Source organism: Centruroides sculpturatus, unplaced genomic scaffold (genome assembly GCF_000671375.1).
Source record: "Centruroides sculpturatus isolate CEXI.00-Female unplaced genomic scaffold, Cexi_2.0 scaffold437, whole genome shotgun sequence".
Lineage (NCBI taxonomy): Eukaryota > Metazoa > Arthropoda > Arachnida > Scorpiones > Buthidae > Centruroides > Centruroides sculpturatus.
The window spans coordinates 146,548-162,126 of NW_019384692.1; the positions used below are offsets into that span (position 1 = coordinate 146,548).

At 29.9% G+C, this 15,579-nt stretch overlaps 1 protein-coding gene across 3 annotated transcripts in view; it reads right to left on the bottom strand.

The window, feature by feature from the left end:
• Window positions 1–4,526: 4,526 nt before the first annotated feature.
• The window catches only part of LOC111627360 (serine/threonine-protein kinase tricorner-like), a 46,512-nt gene continuing 35,459 nt past the window's right edge, over window positions 4,527–15,579 (bottom strand). For 2 of the 3 annotated variants that reach the window (XM_023370918.1, XM_023370917.1), the window contains exons 6-12: window positions 12,610–12,764; window positions 12,434–12,536; window positions 12,284–12,345; window positions 12,092–12,209; window positions 8,426–8,648; window positions 8,263–8,351; window positions 4,527–5,040 (exon numbers count right to left, since the gene is read on the bottom strand). In XM_023370918.1, the coding sequence (XP_023226686.1) occupies window positions 4,922–5,040; window positions 8,263–8,351; window positions 8,426–8,648; window positions 12,092–12,209; window positions 12,284–12,345; window positions 12,434–12,536; window positions 12,610–12,764 (869 nt within the window). In that variant the 3' untranslated portion in view covers window positions 4,527–4,921. The remainder of the gene's footprint in view (window positions 5,041–8,262; window positions 8,352–8,425; window positions 8,649–12,091; window positions 12,210–12,283; window positions 12,346–12,433; window positions 12,537–12,609; window positions 12,765–15,579) is intronic. The other variant, XM_023370919.1, reaches the window with a different exon arrangement.

Below are 15,579 nucleotides of genomic sequence, written 5' to 3' on the forward strand. Positions count from 1 at the left end.
GGGCTACTCAAATATTTTACGTTTTTGATACTAAATTAACATCTGAAGTATAATTTTTTATTGTTTTTATATTTTTCAATATATTTATTTTGTTTGTACAAAATAAAAAAATAATTTTTAACGATACAATAGTCTTTGTTAGGCTTAACATCGACGAAAATTCAACGCGAAGCGACACGGAACAGAGAAAAATTTCGAAATCGGATAAGTTAAACTATTTTTTCGTACGTAAGTCAGTTATCCGAAATATCAGTTATCCGGACAACCCGAGTCTCCAATTGATTCGGAAAATCGACGCTCTACTGTAATTTTATTATTCTTTCAAATTGCCAATAGCTTAGATCACTTGATAAGTTACCATTTGAATGAATTTGAACTTTATCATTAGAAAAATCAAATTTATTTTTCAGTTTTTAAAATAGAATAATAGGAATCGATTTGGAATATAAATTAATTAAAAATTTATTTTTAATGTGCAAAATGTATCAACCTTACTTTTTGGACAGAGCAACAAATATATTTTTATCTGGATACAAAATATCGGTTTAAGGATTCATTTAGCTAAGTTTATCGACAGTGCAGTAAATAGAGCTCAAGCTTTTGGAGGGCTGCGGTTGGTTACTAACACCTTAGAAAGGAAAATATATTTTGTAGCGCCTTATAAATTTTTGCACTGGGGTTTATGACATTGACGCCTTCACTGGATGCTATGCACTTAGTATACAACTGACGAAACAACTTATTCTATACAAATTGCATGATGTTTAGTTCAAGATCTATCCTTGGCTTGTGTTAAGGAATATCGTAATTAATGCACAAAAAAAATGAAAAACACGGATAATACTAAATGGCCCTCTAAACTACATTATCTATATACAAATGTATATAAACTATTCAGAGATTTTAAATAAGCTAGAATATATATACAGCTCTACTCCTTATAATACGATACAAATGTGATTTCCAAGTTTCGTAAGCTGAAATGTAGGCTATATTAAGTCAATAAACATAAAATGTAGATTTCTACTATAGTATTTTCAAAAATATAGTGTAGAAATTGAACAGAGAAAAATTTCGAAATCGGATAAGTTAAACTATTTTTTCGTACGTAAGTCAGTTATCCGAAATATCAGTTATCCGGACAACCCGAGTCTCCAATTGATTCGGAAAATCGACGCTCTACTGTAATTTTATTATTCTTTCAAATTGCCAATAGCTTAGATCACTTGATAAGTTACCATTTGAATGAATTTGAACTTTATCATTAGAAAAATCAAATTTATTTTTCAGTTTTTAAAATAGAATAATAGGAATCGATTTGGAATATAAATTAATTAAAAATTTATTTTTAATGTGCAAAATGTATCAACCTTACTTTTTGGACAGAGCAACAAATATATTTTTATCTGGATACAAAATATCGGTTTAAGGATTCATTTAGCTAAGTTTATCGACAGTGCAGTAAATAGAGCTCAAGCTTTTGGAGGGCTGCGGTTGGTTACTAACACCTTAGAAAGGAAAATATATTTTGTAGCGCCTTATAAATTTTTGCACTGGGGTTTATGACATTGACGCCTTCACTGGATGCTATGCACTTAGTATACAACTGACGAAACAACTTATTCTATACAAATTGCATGATGTTTAGTTCAAGATCTATCCTTGGCTTGTGTTAAGGAATATCATAATTAATGCACAAAAAAAATGAAAAACACGGATAATACTAAATGGCCCTCTAAACTACATTATCTATATACAAATGTATACAAACTATTCAGAGATTTTAAATAAGCTAGAATATATATACAGCTCTACTCCTTATAATACGATACAAATGTGATTTCCAAGTTTCGTAAGCTGAAATGTAGGCTATATTAAGTCAATAAACATAAAATGTAGATTTCTACTATAGTATTTTCAAAAATATAGTGTAGAAATTTAAATTTTTCATTTCTATATATATTTCCTAATTTTTTCCAAATTACTATATATTAATTTTAGGATTAGTAGGAAATTTTTCCAAATTTGCTGTAAATAGCGCATAACTGTGATTTTCTTTTTCCTTCGATATTCTATCAATAAATTTGTAAAATCAAATGTTTCATTTGTAAATTGAGGTGAACCCCCATAGACATTTTCTTAGTTCAAAGTCAGCTGAGCTTGAAAACCTACTGCTTGTACATTAATATTGTGAATATAATTTCTCATTCGTTACGCTAAGCACAAACAGATATTTCGCCAATGCGCGGATAATCAGAAGTTCGATGTAGTTATAAATGCAAATGTACCTTTAAAATAAATATCTTAAATTGATTACTACTAACTAGTTGTTTCTACTTCTATGGAGTTTCTCATGTATTTGTATGTATAAGAGCTAATCTTCTATACATATAAAAATGTTTTTTGCTTGTTTGTTCGCTATGCACTCCTAGGCCGTTCGACTAATTGCTTCGAAACTCGGCACTTACGTTTAATTACTCGTAACTTAGATAATGCCATACATCTCTCTCCAAAATATTTATTGCATTTTTCTAAATCAATTAATTTTTATTTAAATTCGATTTTCTGATTTACACGTAGCACCATCTATTGGCAATAGTGTTAACAAAATAATTAACTAAATATAATTCTTACAAAAAAGAATATAATTTAAAAAATATATATATATATTATATTCACTGAATTATTGCGACAATGATATAACACGAAATAGATGCGCCATTACTACGACATAGCACTTGCCTGTGTGGAGTGTAGTAGTGTTTTGCCCCTGCACATGGCACTTTTCCTGTTAGCATTAGAGTCGTGTCAGTCATCTCTGTTGGGGAACTTTTGAATTGAAGTAACGTGGCTTCCGGTCCAAACCGGAAGTTTATACATAGTTAATCTGGACTTTCTGCCCTAGACTTTCTATATTTCGTCTCGATTTTTATCTATCTATCTATCCTTTCTCGAGATTAAAGAACAATAGTCAGTGGAAATTTATAGGTCTACAGTTTTTTTCAAATTGCAGCCGAATAATTTTTCTATATATCAGGGGTGGCCAACCTGCGGCTCGCGAGCCACATGCGGCTCTTTGAAGGATTATTTTGGCTCTCGATAAATGTACCCGAGTTCCCTTTTCATTTTTGTGTTATTATATTTTTAAAAAATTATTATCGTTCCGTATGTGTTTCAAAATGTCTTTTAAATTACTAACAACAAATATGAAAGACTAAGTGCAACGTTGTAACAAATTTCATTTCCGTCCAAGTTAAGAATGATATGACTCATCGAAAACTGCGCGAACGAACATAAACAGTGGCGTAATCGTCCGTTATCGACCGACTCCAGACCGATTTTGAATTTGTTAACTGTCATTGCAACGGACAGTTGACATTGTGCTCTGGAGGAAACAATTTGTATCACTCTTGCTACGGATATAATTTGTATTCTGGAATTTTTTGCATACCTTTTTAATACGTATTTAATTGCGGCTCGCGAAAAATTTCAAATTTTGAAAAATGGCTCGGACTATCAAGGAGCTTGGCCACCCTGGGGCTATATATATTCACGAGAACATACTTCCCATGTAGTTTATATTTTTGCAACAGATTATATAAACACTTTATCAACACACAGTCTTGTACAAATACGAGAATAAATTGCTTTCATTCTTATTCTTGCTCTCAAGTCATATGAAGTCTTTCGAACATTAAGGTTAGCAACTTCGATCACATGAGGAGTCATCACAACCTGTCTAATACGGATCACTTTACAAATATTAATATAGATCACTATTAATTTGTAGTCGTTGGCCATCCTCTCTCCCCGAGAGGTCAACGACTACTTTTGGTCGAATTATTTCGACACCCTTCCGCAACACTACCTTCTTTTTATCGGACCATGCGATATGGTAGCATTCGAATAGGAAAATTACATATGAGGTTAACGGCCAGCAAAATATGTTTTAAGTGGTTTTTGAGGTTCCCGAGTTTGAATATTTGGTCTGTCTTTCGTAAAATTTGATTGATTGTGCAATTCACAGCCTAAACTGTGATCTGTCAATTTCTTAATGTCAGAGTTAACATTAGGAAAAAATATTAATATATATTAAGTTTTTTTACTTGACCAATTTCGTATCATCCCAGTATCGCGATAAACGTGACGATGGTAGAGCTAAAATAAAATAACCTTTCTTGTTATATAAATCAAATATTATAACAGAACAAAAACATTAAAACGAAAACTATACAAAAAGTTTGGTTATCTTACGTAAGTCAAATATTATAATTATTTCGTACTTTTAACCCTTCTATTATATTAATCTAATAATCTGTATTTATATTATTACTAGCAGATGAACCCGGCAAAAAATAACAGTACTGTAAATGCAACAGCAGAAATCTAGCTTTACTATTTTAGGCTCTCATACACACAATTTTTAGTATTAAGTGTTTTTTTTAACTGTGAGATAATTTGTAGTTTCTCACAATCATTCAAACCGTAAGAAAATTTGTTTGCTAATAACTAACAAAAATCGATATACACATAAACAAGCATTTTAAAATTATTTATTTGTACATTATATACAAAATATGTATAAAACTGTTTGAGAACACAAAATAATAAGAAAACTTTTTCAGGTTCTGGGCCCGAGATAACTGCGGGTGCGTATAAATATTTAAATACATTAATTGTCAAGACAGTTAGCAAAATCTATTTTCAGTTCATTATATGTATTTTTACAAATTTTAACAGGAGAATATGAAAAATCGTGACAAGTGGAATAATCACAGCAAGTAGAGATATACATATATATCTATGACTAGCAAATAAAACATTATATATTGTTCATTTTATACACCTTAAAAGTGAGTAAGTAATCTTACTTTCTTATTATCTGCATAAACTTAAATTGCAAAATACTATATTATATAAACTAACATCTTTTACTAGACTTTGGTCCACACTGCGTTAGTCCTTCGAATCTTCTAAAAGTGTAGTTTACGAATACCCAGTCCTTGCAGTTGGCTTCACTGTCTTTGGGTGGTACAGCAGCTACAAAAATGACATAAATTTTATTTATGAAAGTTTTTAATTTTTTACACTATCCTAAGCCATGCTTGTAATTTAATATGATATGTTAAATTATTGCACTAATATGTTTGTTTGTTTTGGATGTTTAAATCCAAAACAAACAAACAAACAAAACCAACATTAATAGGGTAAACGGTCACCCTTATCTTACACAAAGTTTACAGCATGTAACTGTGCTTTCCATGAGGTGATCAACTACTCCAGAATCAAATAAGTGCCATTCCTCCTGTAGAGCAGTTTTCAACTTTGTGAGAGTGGCAGGGGATGGGAAACACAGCACGGCCGAGGGCATCCAAAGATTCTCAATGGGATTGAGGACTGGCAAATACACCGGCCAATCCACATGCACAATTCCCTCACTCTTGAGGTAGTCATCGACGAGGGCAGCTCCATTATCATCCATTAAAACAAAAGCAGGACCAACTGCTGTAGCATACAATTTCACAATGAGTTCGAGAACTTCATCCCGATACCAGTCAGTCGTCACAGAACCTCCTCGATAGATCGGTGCGATATCCCAACGAAATGCGTGCCCATGCCATAATGCTTCCACCTTGGAATGTGTGTTGCTTGATGATGTTCTGGGGTCGATTGTGTGTGCCTTTTTCTCTCCATACTCTTACATGTTTGTCATCTGGCTCCAGGGAAAATCATGACTCATCCGTGAACATAACGTTGCCCCAATCAGACACAGTCCAATTCACATGTTGCCGACACCACTTTAATCGTGTGCCTCTGGATTAGATGGACAGTGGAACACAAACTCATGGTACCCAGGCGTACAGTCCGTTCACGTGTAGCCTTCAGCACACAGTAGTAGCAGATATCGTTTTACCAATGTCTGCTGCAACCATCAATTTCACATGTGTAGAGGTTGCTCTTTGATTCCGCTTGGCTACAACAACAACAATATAGCAATTTTCTGAAGGGGTTGTAACTCTTGGGTGACCGGCCACAGGTGTTTGGAATTGTTTCCATAACCGTGAAATGACGGAATGAACACCGAAGAAAAGAACAACATCTGTGATTGATTGTCCTGCTTTAAGGCATCTCACACACAGCCAGCACTCAGTGTCTGTCATTTGTCTTCTAGAAGTCATAGAAACATGTCAGTCATGCACACTAATTGTACGACAGTTCTCCACTTTCTCAGCACTTACGTGCAACTCCTCTCACTCTTCAGAAGGCTGGCTTCTTATACGACTGCCTGTTTTGCATATTTTGTGACACGTAACCATTATTGATAGTAACATAACATATTTGCATACTTCCACCTACCTCTGCAGTGAATTGCAGCCTCTCAAATGGAGATTGCTTTCTGGACATGAACATTTTCTGCTCTGTGCTTAACTTTTGGCAGTGAGTGTATTACATATTATACACATTAGGTCTGAAAGAGGTTAGGAAGCTTCCTGTATATATAATTAAGGGGCAGATATACATGAATTTAAAATATCTGAAATATGCCAATAAAAGTAGGTTAAAAATATCTATTAGGTAGAAAATGATAGACCTAATGTCTATCATTTTCTACCTAAAAAGTGTGATATAATATGTGAAAATAGGTGTCACAAAACAAAGTTTCATTTAGGTGGCATGAATTGAAGTCAATTATGAATAAATTTACATGTTCAATAAAATTTTGTAATGATTTATTATATCAGGGATGACAACCTTTTTCTATGTAAGGGCCACATTTTAAAACTTTTGAACTGATGCAGGCTGCATACAAGAGAAAAGAGGAAAAAAAAAATGAAAAAATGCAGGTAAATCACAATTATTTATTAGCATATGTAAACATAATATATTGGAAATATTTGGTTAAATATTAGTCACTGCTAGTTTGAAATTAGTTTCAATGTATCTGTTAGCCAGTTTCTTGTTTTAATTTTTACTAAATTCATTGCAGAAAAACTATTCACATACATAAGTTGTAGAAATAACACTTGAATTTTTGCTGCATACTTTCTTAAGCTGGGAAATTGATATATTTATTCATATTTTATGCAATGCAGCCTGGGACTACAGGTTGCCCATCCCTGCATTATATTATATAGAAATAAATTCAATAACTTTCTATATTTACAAAACATTTGAGGATGACTAGGCTAACATAGTTTCCCTTGTTCTATACTTTTGTCACTAATCTATAGTAGTAGTAGTATATTTTTGTTTCTAGCCCTGTACAAATTAGAACATTTATTCATTTTTCATCAAGTTATTAACTTAATTTTAATACTAAACTACTTACTATTAAGTTATATTAGTGTTTTACTGTTTTATTCCCAACTGATATCAAACCAGAACTTATCTGTAAAAGATTTTGAGAACTTGAAAAATGAGTGTGAATGGTTGTCTCTTTAATCCTTTCGGTAGACTATCTTATAGCATCAGGTTAATGAATTCTTTTATTATATTTTTACATATTTGAAAAATGAGCTTGTACAGTATATTTCCATGGAACTTTAGATAGTTCAAAGCTAAATTGCATTATTTTAAAACATTTGGATTATACTTCTTTGTATGCTTTCAAATGATCTATCTAAAGTATTTATTTTAGTTCAAAAATGGTCAAATTTGCAAAATATATAATAAAAATCACAAATGCATCAAAATAAGCATTATTGGACAACCTTAATTTGATCCACTTAGCATTTGTTATAAACATGCATGCACCTGCATAAATCATAATCATATAAATCCAGTGGAAAAACTTCAGAAAGAAATTTAAATTTGTAATGAGAAATATATGAATGAGTTAAATCTTGTTGAAACAATTTCTGAAATCTTCACATCAGCACACAATGTTATGCAGCAGAGTTAACCACCTTTTGTATGTTCTTCACCATCTTATTTAGATGGGGAAGAACATACAAAAGAATAATGCAAGAACAACTTTTTAGCGTTATTGACTAAAAAGTTGTCCTGGCTTTATATTTTTTAGAACTGAAATTCTTTACACATATATGCTGTAATTTTGAATTAGCAAAGACACATCATCATATATTCAGATGGAGAAGATTATAAAAAAAAAGGATTAAAATACTTTGAATTGTTCTTCCAGACTGCTTTTACACATTGTATAAGTATTTATGATCATAGTTATTAAGTTTTGGATAGTTTCATTCTAAATAGAATTGATTTCTAATAATGATATCAAACTTATTGGATAGATTAACTTACAGATTTTAAGTTCTACGTCCGGAAATTCGTCAAAGTTAGAAGTGTCATCTATACTTTTCACTTCAGTGGGAATAGCTGCAGGACGTTCTCTATTCAGGGAAAAAATTAAAATTAAATAAAATTATTTGCAATATTAATAAATAAAAAGATTAAAACAACAAACCTGATATGTTCCCAATCAACACCTCTGAAGAAAGGATGTTGTCTGATTTCATTGATGCCACTGTTTGCCCCTATCCTCAAATTAGCTTCACAGCAAAAATGCTGGATCAGATCACGAGATTCAGAGGACACTGGAACTTCAGGAGGGAAGATTAAAGTCTGTCTCCAGTTCATCACTTTTCTGTATGTCTCTTGGGGTGTTTCTGAACAAAATGGTGGATAACCTAAAATGATATGTGATATTAATTTATTATAGATATTTTGTTCACAGAACCAAAGTATGGTTATTATTCCTTCCTCTATAATCCTAAGCTAGTAGGTTTAAGAATTTTAATCAGCAATTCCAACATCCAAAAGTTTACAATGACAAAACAATTTTTATTAACTAATTTTCTTATTGCACACACATTTCAGAATGATGTAAAAATTCCATTCCTTCTTCAGTGCTAAGACTACAAGTAGAACATTTTGTACAATCATAAAATTACATCTATAACTTATAATTACTTAAATTTGGAGATGTTTATAAAATTGTAACACCAAATGAATAAAGAGTACATAGACTCTCCAATAATTTGGTTAACAGATGTGACACTTCACAGTATCCAATTGTGATGATATGCCAGAAATGTAAAATTTTTTATAAGTATGCATATCATTTTGTAAATTCTTCTTGGTAATTTTTAGTAACATACTTAAAATAACACTAATTGCTTTATCATCATCATGTTAAGCAAGAATAAAACCAAATTATTTATTGTTATTAAATGACAAATATAGTATTCACCCAGCAGTGTCTGATCACACAAAACTTGATAGTTGTTGTGGGTTTGCACTTCACCAACAAACTGGCCATATGGAGTTTTCTATCATGAATTTTTGTCATGTATATGTTTTTAAAAAATAAGGCTAGAAGAAACTGCTACTTTATGATGATTCATATATATAAGCAGATATTGTATGTACACACACACTATCACATTGAGCATAAATAAGCAGCTACTGTATGTGTATGAGTTCTAGAACAAAAATAAAATCATTAAGTTTGGACTTATAATGTGCTTTCTTACATCAAATGGCATACAAAGCAACAAAGATAGTTATCTATATAAAATTCATCATAATAGTTATTCAAATATTAGAATTTTTGAAGAACAAATTAAAAAATATATAGTAGAGTACAAAATAAACCAAAACTTTTTATAATAACAAGCAACTGCTATAATTGCAAGCATATGTTAGTACAGTCGACCCCCCCTATAACACGGGTTCATATAGTTTGGATTCCTATATCACGGCAAAAAAATTGCAACGGTATTCATACAAACATGCTAAAAAAAACTCCTATAATTCGGTAAAATATTATCGCCGACTTGTGTCACGACAGGTTTGCACGAACTGTTGAGTTTAAACGAGCAGCGGACCTACCAAAAACCATTTATTACTTAATGTCCATAAAAATTATATTTGTATTAATGTCTCTAAAGTTCAGTGAATTTTTTGGAAAAAAAAAAATTTATTAAGAAGCATGCGAGTGCCATTCGATGACAATCTCCATGACAAAAACAAGCTTAAGCAACAGTGTAGTTGAATGATGCACACTCAGTAAGTAATCCTACAATTTTTTGTTTATAGCATAGCTTATATGGATTATTCCCAAAAAATTATATGTATTTTGGAAATGTTGAGTCAAATTAGTCTAGAATTGATTAATTTTATGGAAGAAACCTTTCAAACAGCTGTAGTCTGTAAACTGCATACGTGCCGGGCAGTGATTGGCTGGACTCCTAGAAGTTGGATTCATAAAAACAGGAACATATCTACCGTGTTATAGGGGGGTCGGCTGTATTCTTCAACATGAAGTAATGTTTGCCAAATATCATTTTAATCCATTTGAATACAAAGTTTATCATGAGCCTTTTATGATTTAGTGTCCCCTTTTATCAGAAAAATAACTAACATGCACTTATATAGCATAAATAAAATTTAAAAGCTTTAGATTTAAAAAATTAGAACATCCTACATATCTAAATACAGTATTAAAAAAAATTATTCATTTCTTTCCATTTCTTATTATCCTTTCATTTTGCCTACATACTTGCCTACACACAATATTTAAAAATAACTAGAATGATCAGTAATCTAAATATTAAAAAAGAATTATTCTATTTATTAGTACTTTAAGATTAAATCACTTTACACTTAAAAATACAGTGGTACCTCGGTATACGTCTGCTTTAGAATATGTCCAATTCGGAATACATCCTGTTTGGACAAAACAAATTTTGCTCAGTAAACGACTTAATTCAATTATACATGCTATATAGATAGCATGTATAATTGAATTAAGTAGCATTAGTAGAATTAAGAAACAAGTAGCATTATCGATGTACTAGACCAGACTAGACGTTTGATGTCAAAGTTATAAACCGTTGTGGTGCAACGGTTTATAACTTTGTTAAATTTCTTCCGATTTTAATTTGTATGTAAAATTTTATTTTTTTTATTAATCATGAATTGCAAAAAGGCAAATGAAAAGCAACAGAAAACTAAAAAATGACTAGAATTACAATGGAAGTGATAAAAGAGATTGTTGAGGTGGAATGTGTTTGAGATTTTAACTGTTGCATACCGTATTCCGAGAACGACGATATCGACAATTGTGAAAAATAAAGACATTATTAAATCTGTTAACATTGCGAAAGGGGTTAAATCAATTTATAAACAGAGATTGAAGACATTAGATCATGTTGAGAAATTGCTTTTGCTTTGGATAACTGAAAAACAATGTGCTGGAGACAACGTATCAGAAGCAATTATTTGCAAGAAAGCTAAAAAGATACATGCTGATCTCATGAAAAATCAAGCAGGAACTAGCCAGGAAAGCGAGGTGTTTAAAGCCAGCCATTTAATTTGTTCTCATGTAAAAAAAAATCATTTTTACATTACTTCTTATACTGAATTGGACATATAGAAAACCAACCTTTCCTATAAGTCCAAACATCAGGAACAGAGTAAGGTTGTATACCAAGGTTCCACTGTAATATTGTTTGATTGGAAAATTTTTCTGCACTCTGAAAATTTTATGATGTGTTTGTTGTTGTTACATTCTATGTATTGAATTATGTAATGTGTGCTGTTGGGATTCTGAAATGATACATCATGAGCTTAAAGAAGCATAAGGAAATAACATCATGTTGCACATGTCTTTTAAAAAAGGCCATAAATCAGCAGAGGACAACTCCCATTCTGACAGAACAGATTCAGTAAGAAATAAACAATTTCCACAAAGAGGTCAGAAAACCATAGATAATGAATAGAAATCAAAGTCAACATTTTGCAAATTTCACATGATTAAGCACAGTAATCTTCCAAAATAATTAACAGATGAATAATATGAAGAACGTGCACTCATTAGTGAAGACACAGTCGATAAAGATCAAAACATCCTAAATACAACTAGTGATGAAACTATCATTTCAGAGTAAACAGGTTTCTTCACCAGAGCAGAAAAATTTTTGTCTCAGCAGATCAAAAAGGAAGGTAACGCTTGTGGTTTTTTTGGTATGTGAAAGACTTGTTATGCACAAGTTATTATAAGCATAATGAGAGTTCCATTTTTGAAATAGTAATTGCTTTGAATGTTATAATAAATTCTCAAACTTACCTATTAGCATCTCATACATAATAACTCCCAGAGACCACCAATCACATGAACTGTTATAACCTGTTTGCATAAATACTTCAGGTGCAATATAATCTGGTGTGCCTACAGTTGAATATGCCTTAAAAAAGATTTTCATTAGAATCCTGTTCTGTACATTTGATAAAATAACATATATAAAAAATAAAAACTTACTAGCTGCCTTCTGTTTCTTTTCCAGCTTTCAGCTCGTCTCTTTGAATCCATTGGATTACAAGCTAAGTAAGAAATTTATTATAAAATTGCATTTTATATGAAAGTGATGAAAAACAGAAATAGTAATAATAACAATGTATATATATTTACTGAAATCACTGGGTTTTGCGCTTGATAAATTTCTGTAAAATTCAGTTCTATGCGATTTCTTTAATCCTGTACAGAGACCAAAATCAGACAATTTGATATGACCCTGAAATAAGAAACAAGTTTTACAATCTTTTTAACAATTATTTTAAAAAAATTCATTATTATAAAAAACTCACTCTTGCATCCAGTAATAAATTATCAGGTTTAATATCTCTATGAATAAATCCCAATTTGTGAATTGATTCTATAGCTAAAGCAGTTTCAGCAATATAGAACTGAGTGCTTTCTTCTGTTAAAGTATCTTTCTTCATTAAAAGTGTCATCATATCACCTGAAAAAATAAAAATATATTATAATGTCAATTATCAGCCTTTAATTCATATAATACAAATACATTATAGCATATATATATATATAAAATGAAATTAATATATTAGAATTTATTCAGAGAGGAGGAGCTAAAATAACCTGGAAGTTTTGCAGTTCTAATATGAATATAAACACATTAAACAACAAAAGTAGTGCTTCCAAGTATATGATCAACACTCAAATCAGTACCAACATTTTAATTATAAAATTGTCTAGATGATTCTGAATAACAGTAGCATGATATTCATCAATGTGAAATCTTTTTACTTCTTATATAAATGGTCTTATATGATTTTTATAAACTATATTAATGAACATAAAAATATGTTAACAACATACAGTTTTTCCATACAGATGTAAATATTGAGTTCACATATCAAGAAGTGGTTAAGGGTTGTATAGTTGTTGTGGACAAAAGGTAAGGGCTATGGAATATTCAAGTATTTAATTCCCCCTTTGTGATAGTTCCAATCTATTCCAGCAACAATTATATGACAGAAAAAGAGGAAATAAGAACAAAGAAAACAAGTGTGTGCATGATATTGTTGAACTAAAGGCAAGGTTCCTCAAACTTGAATGAAAGAAGCCACTTGAATTTGTTAATTTATTCAGGCAATTTCTCCAATCTCTTCTTGAACAAAAGTGATATGCAACGACAAAATTATGTTTCTGAATAAAGTTTTCTCCCATAGAATTTAATCTTTAAAGAAAACAATATTAGATTCTTTCTTTAATTTCATTATTCACATTCACTTTTTCATATGATAATATGAGAGAAAGAATCTATCATTTTTCACATTCGCATTAGAAATATTTCTAGTCTTATAGGGCCTATAATTATTCATTAATTGTTGTAAATAAGTCAAGCAATAATTATTACTCACTAATTGACATTTTGCAAGTTGAAATAAAATTAAAGTTAACAAAATCATCACCACTAATAATAAAAATAATTTTTTAAATTATAGCAGTTTGAAGTTACATATGTTAGTTTATAACATGCAGCAAAATTCTGTTCTAAAAAGATATATTATGTTGGAACAATGTTACTTACAATGTTTACATATAATGTAAATTTAAATATTGAGTTCCAAATTTAATAAAGTAAAGATAACCTGTATAATAAGTGAAAATAACATATATTCAAAATTTAGAAAATTGACAATATGCCAAATTAATTAAACATTTATGTTTTTTTCATAAATTCCTTTGACAATTTCAGAAATTTTGAAAAATATATCTTTTTGACAATTTAGTTTAAAATAATAAAACAAAGAAGAAAATACAAATCATGTATAAATTGAAACAAAATATAAAGTTAATTAAAATTAAGATAGAATAATTTCCTTCAAAAAGAAATGTAATCACAACACTAAAAAATAGATGTTTTATTTAGTAAAATAAAGTTAAAGTGAAGTGAAAAAAATCTGTTAATAGAATGAAACTATATTTAATTAAAAGTTAACACATTTAGGATCACAATAGAAAGGTATAAAATATCAAAATTGGCTATGCTCTTTTCTTATGGACAAAATAGCACGGAAATTATGGCAAATTAATATTTTTTCTTCATTGTTAAAAAACACTTTTTCTTGAGTTTTAGATGTGTTGTGGAATTGCAACATGTGGCCTAAATGATTTTTTTCCAATCATGTTATGCTATCTTCTATTCTTCTATGCTTATCAGGTTTTAAATTCAATAAAACTTCAACAAAATAAATGCATAAATGAATCAATACAAATCAAGAAAAATAGGTATATAATTTTTGTGTTGTATTCTAATGTTTTTTTTTACTGCTTTTGTTCACTAAAAGAAAATGAGGACTGTTTCTCAAATATTTGTTTCTGTGCTTTATATTTTCATGATATTGTACATATTCACGTTGACTGTGCAAAAAAAAAATTAGGAAAGGCAAACTTTACATATTTTTTGTGTTTTATAGGGGAAAAAATTAAATTTCTATTATAATTCTATCATAAAAAGTTTACTGGGCCAAGCACAATTTCCATATCCACAGACCATACTCTAACTACTTCCATTACATTTATTTTGGAGCAACTTGCTAGCAGTATAACAGTAAGCTTCCGACACAATGTTATGATTACTACACCCTGATAATATATATCAATATTCATATATTGATTAGTATATTAAATTACAAGAAACAATTATCAATGTTAATTTTAAATAATTAAAAGCAATGTATTTTTCATATTTTTTCTTTCATATGAAAAAAATTTTTCATAATTTACAAGCATTGGAATAAATAAAATTTTTTATGATGTTATAATTTTTGTAGGTTTTTTAGTTGTTATTAGCATTTACAAACTTTTTATAAAAAACTCATCCCTACCCTTGAAATTAAGCTTTTTTCCATTTTATAAGAATTAACATTAAATGATATTTAAGATGACATTAAAACTACATGTGGTACCATCTGTTACAATATTTTATTTTAAAACTTTTTATATTTTTAAAGATAAGCATGGGAACCTACATTAGATAATAAATTGATTATGAAAAGTTTCATTTTAAGAAGACTGTGAATTAGAACTTCATAAAAATAGATAGTCAATAGAAATATAAATGTGGACATGGCAGTATTTTTAAAAGATAATTCACAGTTTTTAAAACTTTCAGGTCAGACCTTTTAGGTATCATAATTCTGTTGACTGACTTTTGCTGGCCTTTTTAAATTCTTGCGTGTTTGAAAACAAATAACTTTATGGTTTTTATAACAATGTACACAAATGTAAAACCCAATTTTTTTAGCCTT